We start from the raw sequence: 11,128 nt of genomic DNA on the forward strand, positions 1-11,128 counted from the left end.
TTGTGAAATAGAAAATACACTAAAATCAATTAAAAGTGGTGTCTCATTTGTCTGGTGTAGCAAAAAAATTAAGCATTGATTTGGGGTGACTTGGCACATGTACATGACATATGTATATACATATATATGTGTGTGTGTGTGTGTGTGTATGTATATATATGTATATGTGTGTGTATGTATATATATATATACATACACACAGTATATATACATACATACATACATACATACATACATACATACATATACATATATAAAATATTTTTTAAACAATATTAATCATATGAATAAAATTGAAGAATAATGCACACGTCTACATTTTTATTTTATTTTATTTTAATTTGTTATTTGTTTGTGGCAGTTTCTTAAGGTATTGTTCACTGTATTAGCCAATCAGCTGTCTTTTTACCCTCCAATAAATGCCAAGCCACAAACAGTCCAAACCAGATTCTCACACACACCCTGTGAGGACAAACTGAACTTCAGGAGCTACAACCATCTTGACATTAATTTACCAGGAATCAGCCATGGATTATCAGAAGCAGGTAAGAACTGACAACACAAAGATCAGCTGTTAAATATCTTGTAATAGCAGAGTGGAAAAAAACTAAGATAAAAATATTTTTAGTATGAACAGTCATGTTACAATGTTTTACCATTTGAAGATGTATTCATAATATATAACACTTTGTAATTCTGGAGGTAAATGTTATGTAATAGAAAAGTGCAAATATAGCAATGCAACTTAAGCCAATGGAACTGTGAAAGCAAAGAAAATATATATAGAACCTATTTTAAACTCATCCTGCATTATTACATATATAACATTGCATTCATTAAGAAGGTACTTTTGTCTAACTCAGAATACTAGCAGTCAACCTCCATAAGAGCAAGAGATAGATGTAATCCAAATTGTTAGTTTATAACTTGTAAATAAGGGGGATCAGTTTTATCACTTGTGGCAGCAGCTTTCCTCAGGGTGATTGTAATGTGGCTGAACCTGCTTCAAGGCTGGCAAGGGAGTGGAGCAGGGTGGAGACACATCTGAAACTTAATTCTTTGATTATTATTTACCATCATGTGTTTTTGTTATGAACGCAGGTTGAAGAAATTGAATCCACTGCCAAGTTTGGAGACATGATAGAATTTTCCTACCCGATTGGATATTCGCACTGGGGAGTGTATGATGAAGATGGACATGTGATCCATTTTGCTGTTGCAGGTGAGGTAAAACATTCAGTCAACATGCATAGATTACATAACATAAGCTGCAATACAAAACAATACTGACTTCTTAACCCTTTGAAACGTGAGCAAATAAAATCGTTCAAAAAATATGGGAAGACGGTAATAAGCAAATGAACTGTAATGGTAATGAACGGTAATGAACAACTGAAAGGCCTCTAAATGCAGCAAAGTTAACTGATGCAGGTGTTACAGGGTTAAAAATAGATTTTTGCACTCAGGACTCCTCAACAGGTGCTTCAGGATGACGTTACGATGGCTGGACAAATATCTGAGGAATGTGTTTGAGCTGTGAAGGGCTCCTGTGGTTGACAGCTTTCAGTTGCCAAATTTAGTTGGCTGATGGCTGATGTTTTGATATTTAGTGTTGAGGCCACTTTTTGATTTATATGCTACTATTCTATTAAATAGCACCCTTTAAAAAAGCTCTATAAGCTCTGTCAGTTTATAAACCATTTAACCAGGGATGGCGCGAGTTCCAGAATATTGTCCTCAAGTACAAGCACTACTACTTTAAAGAAATTGTACTAAAGTACAAGTAAAAGTAAGTACAAATAAACAGAAAATCTAAAGGATCCATATTTTTTGTCTTATTCTTCAGATGAAGGGCAGCTGATGAACAGGATACGTACGTCCATAGAATCATGGCTGCCTGTATGTGGTGACTTTCTTATTCGGGAGACCAAGATCCGCAGAGTGCCTCTTGGCGAGGTCAACGTACCAAAAGGAGCCCACGTCTTGATCAGCAACAACCGCCATTTCTTCACGCCATCATCGCCTGAGGACATGAGGCAAAGGCGAGATGCACTCCTTGACAAGGTCTTCACATATAACCTCTTCAGTCTCAACTGTGAGCACTTTGCCACGTTTGTGCGCTACGGAAAAGCTGTGTGCAACCAGGTACGAATTTGGCAGTGCAAAAAATAACATTTTGCAATGTTTCTTTTGTTGTTTTTTTTCATAAGTGTAATTTAGAACAGTTAGAAAACAGTTGTTAAAAATTGTGATGTGATTTTTGTTATATTAAAAGTTGTTCTAGCTTTCCAATTAATCATAAATAAAGCCATATTAATTTCAGGCTTAAATCACCAACATCCAGGTTAAACCCCACCCACTTTCGGTTCAAGCCCCGCCCCCTCTGAGTACGAATAGGGACACAGATAATTAAGTTGGTCAAACAGATACAGATAATGGTGTACTTGCTCAACCCTTATAGATAGCTAGATAGTTGTGTGTTTGTGTGTGTGTGTGCATGTGTGGACCGTACTGACCATTAAGTGACTGTTCTACTGTTATTTCTCCGTCAGATTCCAGCAAGAACCAAGAATTTAGAGTGTGAGGACGCGACTGCAGCCTTCCAAAAGGTCATTGACTCTGCAGAAACGTCCCCAGAGGATGAATGAGCCCTCTGATGTGCTCGTATTTTCCACTTTATGACAATAGTCGGTGGTCGCACCTTTTAAGAATGGTTAACTATAGTTAGTTACTATAAACTATACAAAAACAAGATGATCTCTTTGGAATCATGCCACTTTAAGAATTTTGTCTTTTTTTTTTCTTTTTTTTGTCAGTGTTGGGTGGAAAAGATATACCATACTGATACAACTAACAATTTATTATTATTTAATTATCAATTAAATAATAATAATTGTTTGGGTAAATTGATTGATTGTTTGCAGCCCATGAGATATTTATATTTTATCCAGCCAACTGGCCATATTCCAAAGGTTATTGATTTGCACTCATTTATCATTAAAAATAAAAAAGAAGAAGAAAAAGCAGCTGTATATTCTGAATACGGACATGAAAGGACCAAAAAATAAATAAAAATATAAGTACGAGATTGGGTTGTAAACATCTCCATTGTGCTGTATGTTGTATGTGTGTGGGTCTTTTTTATATTGAATAAATAAAAAGTTTTTAAAAATAAATAAAATTTTAAAAAGTAGCAAACTGTCACTGAAACCCCCAGAGGTAATTTGTTAGACAGGAACATTTGTTCAAAAAGAATCATAAATTCTTCTCATCCCCAGTGCCATCTCACTTTTATACAGGTTGAGTACCACCTGCTGGACAAAGTAAAGTAGAAAGTGTTTTTCATGTCATAAATGTACTTAATTTCATTAATTTAAAAAACAAAACAAAAAACAAAAAACAACTGATACCAACTATTAAAATAAAATTAAAGTGTGTAAAAAAATAGTAGGACATGTATAAGATAATAATACTTACAATAATATACATTTCTTGTTCGGAAAAATATATTAAAAATATCCATTAGAACTAAATAATTAAACAAACAAAATAAAAAAAGGGAAACATGTCTCGCTTTTCATCCTGAAAATATCGTAGTTATTTAGCAATGTATTTATTTATTAAAAAAAACAGTCCGATTCGACATTTTAATCTACATTTACTGGCAGTAATGCGCCAAATTTGCCCACCGTCAGTAAACGTCGAAGAAGAAGAAGACAGCAGTTTCCGGTGGCCGGGTGCGCAGTGGCCGCGTGTGTTTCAGACGTAGTGGGAGCAGCATCGTGGAGGAGACTCCGGGAAAAGAGTTTTAGACCCTGTAAAGTAACCGAGCAGCCGCCAAAATGCTCGTGTTATTCGAGACAGCCGCTGGATATGCGATATTTAAAGTATGTATTCTGTTTCCTGTCACTTACAAAAAATAAGACATTTTTTTTACGCTTTAGCTACTCGAGTTAGCTTAGCTTCCTAGCTAGTCACCCAGAAACAATGTAGTTTTAACCGTGTACAGCGTAACTGGCAGTGAGGAAAAAAAAGCACATATTAATGTTTTAACTTGTTCATAGCTGTGTTAAGGCGTTGTTGTAATGTCATGCGTGTGCGTGCGTGTTTTTTGGTAACGTTAAAGTCGGCGGTAAGAAGGCCTTGTTACCACGTGCGTGTTGAGGCCACTGTTTCTGCTGCTTATAACACAACGTTCACGTGCGTATTGGACATTTAATCATAAATATGGTGCTATTACATGATCAGCACCAGTGGTGGACAAAGTCTCAACCCTCTTACTCGATTAAAAGTATAAATACTAATGTAATACAAGAGAAAGTCGCCTTCAATAATACTTGAGTGTTCAAAGTACAAAAAACAAATCTCAGTTGTATCATATTGTCACATTTACAGATCCTAATAGCTGTAAGACAACACATTAAAGTCATTGACTTATTTGTATTAATGTCCATAGAAACGTTAATTGACAAAAGGGCCACCATTGTCTTTTTTCTTCTCAGAAAAAAAATGAAACTTTGACCTGCTTTCTAAGTTGGATTGCAAATTACTATTAAGTTATTGCATTGTAAACACAGCATGCATTTGAAGCAAAACACTGTTTTTCATTTTAATAATTATAAACATGCATTTGAGGTATGGCCTGGAGAATCTTAATCTGCTGCTGTAGCCATTGAACTCTCTTATCTACCTTTCTCTACTGATGAGCTGCTCAATCTGAGTCGCACATGTGTGAGGTAGATATATGGGAACAAAACCACAACACATAAGCTGAACTGCATGATGACAGTTAATGGACTTTTGCATTTTAGAAAAGAGGAAAAAAAATAAAACATCCACTGACGTCAAAACAAATGTAATCTGAGCCTTCATAGAAATGTAGTGGAGTCAAAAGTACAATATTTGTCTTTAAAATGTCGTGGAGTCAAAGTAATACCTTTAAAAATAATAATAACACTCAAAGACCTTAATTAAGTACAGTTCTTAAGTAAATGTACTTTGTTACTATCCACCACTGATTAGCACTGAATCTGGAGTGCAGCTTTATCTGAAAAATGTGTACATTTGCATACATGTGTTGGTTTGACTCGTTCATACATCAGTGCTGCCCAGACCTAATTTTTCAGTCCTAATTATAACTATATATATATATATATATATATATATATATATATATATATATGTATATATATAAAAACAAACTTAAGAGCTTCTGTCATATTACAGGTCCTTGATGAATCTAAGCTGCAGCAAGTTGACAGCCTGTATAAGGAGTTTGAAACTCCCGAAAAGGCAAACAAAATGTAAGTATTGATGGAATGGCCTCGTTGTCGTCATGTGATTCTGTGCAACTCGTGTCGATTACATAAAGCATTAACTGTTCTGTTTTTCTCCTTGTAGTTTGAAGCTGAAGCACTTTGAGAAGTTTCAGGACACAACAGAGGCGTTGGCAGGTAAGGACACGCGTCTTTGTGCGTTGATATACACCAAAGATCTGTGGTCTGTGATGTGTTTCTGTGTCCGATGAAAACATGAGGCATTTCTCACAGTATTCGTCACTACCACTGAGACCACGGTGTCTGCTGTCAGTAGGTAGTTTAGACATAGAAGGATTAATTATTAAAATTACTTAAATAGATTTTTATATTTAAAAATGTTTTTTAACAATGCTCATAAATGGGCAGTTGATTTTTATTGGGTTTTTTTTTGGTAGCATCTTTTTTTTTTGGTAAATAATTCAATAAATTTCTGATCTTAAACTTGTTATGATGGGAATCCAAGTATTTACAGCTTATGTTTGCAAACCAAATATATACTTTATGATAATGTAACATGTTCATTGTTTTTCATGTGTATCACTTAAAGTGTTTCTGTTGTATTTTTCCTCGTAATATATTACTTACCACAAACTGCAGGAACTACAATTCTCCCTCAGACATATGACTGTTTTCTGTGTTTATACAGTAGTTCATGCAGATGTTGTTGATGCAATATTCCTGACTTGTGCCTCTCAGCTGCCACGGCCCTCACTGAGGGGAAAGTCGGCAAGAGTTTGAAGAAAGTGCTGAAGAAAATAGTTGCTAAAGAAGCTCACGAGCAGCTGGCCATCAGCGATGCAAAGCTGGGCGGCGTTATTAAAGTAAGTGACTTCACATGTGCGTTTGTATTAAATAGTTAAGTGAAGCGTTGTGGCTCTAAAACGCTGTGGTTTGCAGGAAAAGCTGGACGTGAGTTGCGTCCACAGCCCCGCCGTGGCTGAGCTGATGAGATGCATCCGTAGCCAGATGGAAGGCCTCATCACCGGACTTCCTCCCAGGGAGATGAGCGCCATGTCTCTGGGGCTGGCTCACAGGTACGATCGCACTCGGGCACCACGGCGCATGAACGCGACTGCTGCCTATGATTACACTTGCTGTCCGAAAACAATTTTGTGGAATTATTTCAGCATTCGTCACTACCACTGAGGCAGCAGTCTCTCCCGAGGCACAGGAAGATTTAAAAAGTGTAAAATGGTTCATTGATAAGTCTTACTTTCTGTTTTCTCCAGTTTGTCCCGCTACAAGCTGAAGTTCAGTCCGGACAAAGTGGACACCATGATTGTGCAAGCCATCTGTAAGTGGAATTTTTTTATGATGCATAAAAATATATATTATATAATGATACATACGGCTGCAGATAAGAATTATTTTCAATGTCAGCTCACTTGAAGTTTAATTTGAATTTTTAATTAATAAAAAAAAAAATTTAAAAAACGCCTTAAAATCGGAATTAATAAGTTTTTTTTTTTTTTTTAGTTTGCGGAGACATTTAATATGGGATTTTAGCGTTATTTTTTTCTGATTTTGCATGGTTAAATATTAATATAATTGGTAATTGTTATGAAAAGAAAACCCAAATGCTTTTTTGCATTAAAATTATAAAGTTGTGTTTTATGTTACAATAATACTTGGCAAAACTCTCCCCAACCCTGAGTAATACGTGCCAATACATGTTTTTTTTTTTTAATTAAATTTAGAATTTTTTTAAATTAGATTTTAGAATGCCTTAAATCCATTCATCAAAAGTTAAAAAAAAATGTAAAGACATTGGATGTGGGATTGTTGGGATTTTATGATTTTTTTTAAAACATTTGTTCTGACTTTTCATTGTTAAAATTTTTTAAATAATTGGTGTCGTGTCTGTTTTTTTTTGTTAATATTAGTTTTTGTAACACTGGTCTGAGCGGCATTAAAAAGTCTTAAATTCCGCTTTCCTCAAGCTTCAGCAAGCCTGATCAAAATCAAATTTAGACAACTAGTTTTATCCAACAATCAATCCAAACACCCCAATATATTCAGTTTAGTTTAGTTTTCTTTTCTTCCCATTTTTTCTGTTTTGGTTGTGCACGTGCACTGTGACTGATTTTTTTTTTTTTTCCTGTCTTTGTCCCTTCAGCACTTTTGGACGACCTGGATAAGGAGCTCAACAACTACATCATGCGCTGCAGGGAGTGGTACGGTTGGCACTTTCCCGAGCTGGGAAAAGTCATCACCGATAACTTGGCCTACTGCAAAGCTGTTCGCCATATCGGTAAACAAAATCAAACGAACAAAATCATCTTCCTGAGCAGCTGTATGAAAGTCTCAGTACAAGTGTTCCCGAGTAGCTGAACGTGCGTGTTTGCTTCTCCAGGTGATCGCACAAACGTGGCAGGTTCTGATCTGTCCGAAATCCTCCCCGAGGAAATCGAGGCAGAGGTGAAGCTGGCCGCGGAGATCTCCATGGGAACGGAGGTGTCGGAGCAGGACATCGGCAACATCAAGCACCTGTGTGATCAGGTCTGTCTGTCTTCATTACGTGTTCAGACCAAGACGCACTTTTTTCCCCACACAGTCATGGAATTTTCCAGGCCTGGAAAAGTCATTGAACTATTAAAAATCTTTGAAAGTTTTGGAAAACTCATGGAAATGTGTGTAATCAGTTCAGTTGCATTGATTTAACACAATGGTGAATTTATTTTCTGTAGCTGAAAAATGTAACGTAGCTTTAATACGTGTGAAAAACTTTTAATTGAAAAGAAATTAATTTTTTTATTATTATTTTATATATATATATATATATATATTCCTGTTGTATTTCTGAGCTGAAGTGACAGTGGTGATGATGACGACAGTTGTCTTTTCCCTGAAACAAATCGTGTGGGTTTTTCAGTCACTACCTCATCTGAACAGTCACGTTTTTTAACAGCTCTCGCTCGTCAACACCGAACCGCTTTGACACGTTTCCCCTTACTGCCGTAACATGAATGTTCTTTCCTGCAGGTGATAGAGATTTCAGAATACCGCACTCAGCTGTACGACTACTTAAAGAACCGAATGATGGCGATCGCACCCAACCTGACGGTGATGGTGGGCGAGCTGGTCGGCGCCCGGCTCATCTCTCACGCAGGTAAGCTACAGAGACGTGTAGAGGCGTGTGTGTGTGTGTGTGTGACAGGCAGCCAAGCGGTGATGATGACGACATGATGTCGCTTTCCTGAAAAAAAAAACCTGATGCTTTTAAGTCACTACCTCATCTGAGCTTGTCCGGAGCGGTGCGCTGAGCAGCTGCTGCAGAGAGCGTCTTCACTGACTCGTCTCTGTTCGTTTTATTTCAGGTTCCCTCCTGAATCTGGCAAAGCATCCGGCATCCACCGTGCAGATCCTAGGAGCAGAGAAGGCTCTGTTCAGAGCCCTGAAGACTCGCAAAGACACTCCGAAGTACGGCCTCATCTACCACGCCTCCCTCGTGGGCCAGACCACCGCCAAGAACAAGGGCAAGGTGAGTTCACGAGAAGCTGGATCAGATAATAATCATCACAGTCTGCTGGTTAGGAAATAAGTTACATTTTTTTCTGTCAAAATATTGTCCAGATCTCCCGAATGCTGGCAGCTAAAGCAGCCCTGGCGATTCGCTACGATGCCCTGGGCGAGGACACCAACGCAGAGATGGGAGCAGAGAACCGTGCCAAACTGGAGGCCAGGCTGCGGCAGCTGGAGGAGAAAGGAGTGAGTACCAGAGGTCTCCTCATTAGTGCTGGAATGTAACTAAGTACATTTACTTAACAGCAAATGTTAGGTGCTTCAGTATTTTCTTTTCATGCCTCCTTTATATTATTATTCCGTTACGTTTAAGCTTTGATGGCCGTGGGATCAAAAATTGCAGTTTGAATGTGTTTCAATAACACATTTTTTGCACTTACCAGTATGAACGCAGCAATTTTGTTCCCAAAATGTATTTTCGAATGACTGTAGGAGCTGAAATTCCGAGTTTAAACAAAAATACACAATCTCTGCAAACCACAGCCAAAATTTTTTAAAAAAACTGAAGAATGAAAGAGTGTAAAATGCACCAAACAGTCCGTAAGGGTTAAATAGGTCAGTGATAATATATCTGATTTCATCTATTTTTTTTCCCTCTCAGATCCGAAGAATCAGCGGAACGGGCAAAGCGATGGCAAAGGCAGACAAATACCAGCACAAGAGGTGAACGTCACAAACTGCCCCTTTGCGTTGATATTATATTTTCACGTGCAAATCCGAAACGTTTAAAGCAACTTTTTGTTTCTCCACAGTGAAGTGAGAATGTACGATCCATCCGGTGACTCGACTATCCCCTCCACCTCCAAGAAGAGGAAGTTTGAGGAGGTGGAGGAGGAGGAGGAGGAGGAGCCCGTAACACCGGCAGTCAAACCCAAAAAGGCCAAAAAGGAGCCATTAATAGAAGGTGTGTAAAACAGGAATAAAACTCATTTCGTGGCTGTCGACTGTCGCGTTTATGATGCTCAACATGTTTTTATTTATGTTGTTTAGTATTAGAAGAAGCAGAAACGTCCACAGCAGCAGAGGAAACAACCAAGAAAAAGAAGAAGAAAAAGAAGGACAAGAAAGAGGAGGCAGAAGTGGTGGAATCAAAGGAGGAAGAGGAGGAGATGCCAGTGACAGAGGTAGGAATGTGTTTGGAAACTTGAGCTTAACCCTTTGAATCCTGGGCGAAACATTCTTTCAAAAACATGGAAAAAAGGGCAATGAGCAACTTAAGAAATGTCCCCAAAATTAGAAAAAAAACATTTTTTTTTATTACTTTTTTTTTATTTTTACAAAAGAAGTTTAGGGAATTAGGGAAAAAGAAAAAAGTTGCTAAAAAATTACCTAAATTAAGAAAACTAATAGAAATTTGCAAGAAAATTACCTGAATTAGGAAAAAAAATGGTGCAAAAACATTAACTGAATTAGCAAAAAAGGAAAGAAAACTAAAACTAAAAAAAAATAAAATGACCTGAAAAAAGTGCTAAAGTAAACTAATAATATTATCATTTCTTTAATCCAATATAAATATATAATGATAAGGATAAATATAGATTTCTTGATGTTTTTTCACAATTTAGTTGATAGTTTTTAAAGCTAAGTTTTAGGTTGTTTTCTTGTCACCTTAAATTAATTAATTAATTAATTTATTGCCATTTACAGGACATTTCATGCCAGGTTGCAGATTTGTTTCATGTTTTTGAAAGACATTGTGTTTTAAACATTTTAATACTTGCAAAAAGCACCTGAAAGCTGTACAAGGAAACTGCTGTTGCTCCGGGTTTTTGAGGGGTAAAAACAGTTCTCGTAAGGTTTGACTAGTCGTGCTCATTGCTGTTCTCTCCAGTCGACAGAAAAGAAGAAAAAGAAGAAGAAAAAGAAGGTCAAAGAGGAGGAGGACGCCGAGTGAAAAAGTGGAGAGTGTATATATTTTCTGTTTAAGTTTTTATGTGATTTCATGTTTGTGTCATACATTTATATCTAATGAGGGCAAAACTGTATTAAATGTCTGTTTTTTGGACCTCAAAAATTGCTCGTTATAGAAAATCATCATTGGATCTCCTTTTATAATTGCAAGTTAGGAGCAGTTCGACAGCACACAGTCATAAGAGTTAAAGTAAATCTATATTTTTAAAATGATGATAGTTTCTATTACTCTGATCTGAAAGTTTTTGTGGGTTTTTTTGTTGTTTTTTTTTTTTTTTTGATAAATGAAACGTTATCGTAGATCAGAGCGATGAGTTGATGAGGAAAGAGTCCCAGCTTGTCTCTTTAGACAAGTCTTTGCATTGTTTAAGACTGAA

At 36.8% G+C, this 11,128-nt stretch overlaps 2 protein-coding genes and 4 non-coding genes across 6 annotated transcripts; all 6 read left to right on the forward strand.

Annotated features, from left to right (window-relative positions):
• Positions 1 to 458: 458 nt before the first annotated feature.
• Positions 459 to 3,176, forward strand: LOC121963008 (phospholipase A and acyltransferase 2-like). The gene is made up of 4 exons (XM_042513366.1): positions 459 to 545; positions 1,102 to 1,222; positions 1,847 to 2,145; positions 2,553 to 3,176. The coding sequence occupies exons 1-4, from the start codon at positions 528 to 530 to the stop codon at positions 2,646 to 2,648; spliced, it is 534 nt and encodes a 177-aa protein (XP_042369300.1). The 5' UTR covers positions 459 to 527; the 3' UTR covers positions 2,649 to 3,176.
• A 558-nt stretch (positions 3,177 to 3,734) lies between these two features.
• nop58 (NOP58 ribonucleoprotein homolog (yeast)) lies at positions 3,735 to 11,082 on the forward strand. Its single transcript, XM_042513056.1, has 15 exons — positions 3,735 to 3,887; positions 5,227 to 5,303; positions 5,401 to 5,453; positions 6,015 to 6,139; positions 6,216 to 6,352; positions 6,548 to 6,612; positions 7,435 to 7,569; positions 7,672 to 7,817; positions 8,301 to 8,427; positions 8,636 to 8,799; positions 8,892 to 9,026; positions 9,442 to 9,503; positions 9,593 to 9,744; positions 9,831 to 9,964; positions 10,672 to 11,082. The coding sequence occupies exons 1-15, from the start codon at positions 3,843 to 3,845 to the stop codon at positions 10,732 to 10,734; spliced, it is 1,620 nt and encodes a 539-aa protein (XP_042368990.1). The 5' UTR covers positions 3,735 to 3,842; the 3' UTR covers positions 10,735 to 11,082.
• On the forward strand, positions 5,492 to 5,580 carry LOC121963091. The gene has a single exon (XR_006107195.1). It is a non-coding gene; the product is annotated as a small nucleolar RNA SNORD70 (small nucleolar RNA).
• Positions 6,387 to 6,476, forward strand: LOC121963090. The gene has a single exon (XR_006107194.1). It is a non-coding gene; the product is annotated as a small nucleolar RNA SNORD70 (small nucleolar RNA).
• On the forward strand, positions 8,129 to 8,213 carry LOC121963092. Its single transcript, XR_006107196.1, has one exon. It is a non-coding gene; the product is annotated as a small nucleolar RNA SNORD11B (small nucleolar RNA).
• On the forward strand, positions 8,479 to 8,565 carry LOC121963093. The gene has a single exon (XR_006107197.1). It is a non-coding gene; the product is annotated as a small nucleolar RNA SNORD11B (small nucleolar RNA).
• Positions 11,083 to 11,128: the final 46 nt, after the last annotated feature.

This window comes from Plectropomus leopardus, chromosome 24 (assembly GCF_008729295.1).
Source record: "Plectropomus leopardus isolate mb chromosome 24, YSFRI_Pleo_2.0, whole genome shotgun sequence".
Taxonomy (NCBI): domain Eukaryota; kingdom Metazoa; phylum Chordata; class Actinopteri; order Perciformes; family Serranidae; genus Plectropomus; species Plectropomus leopardus.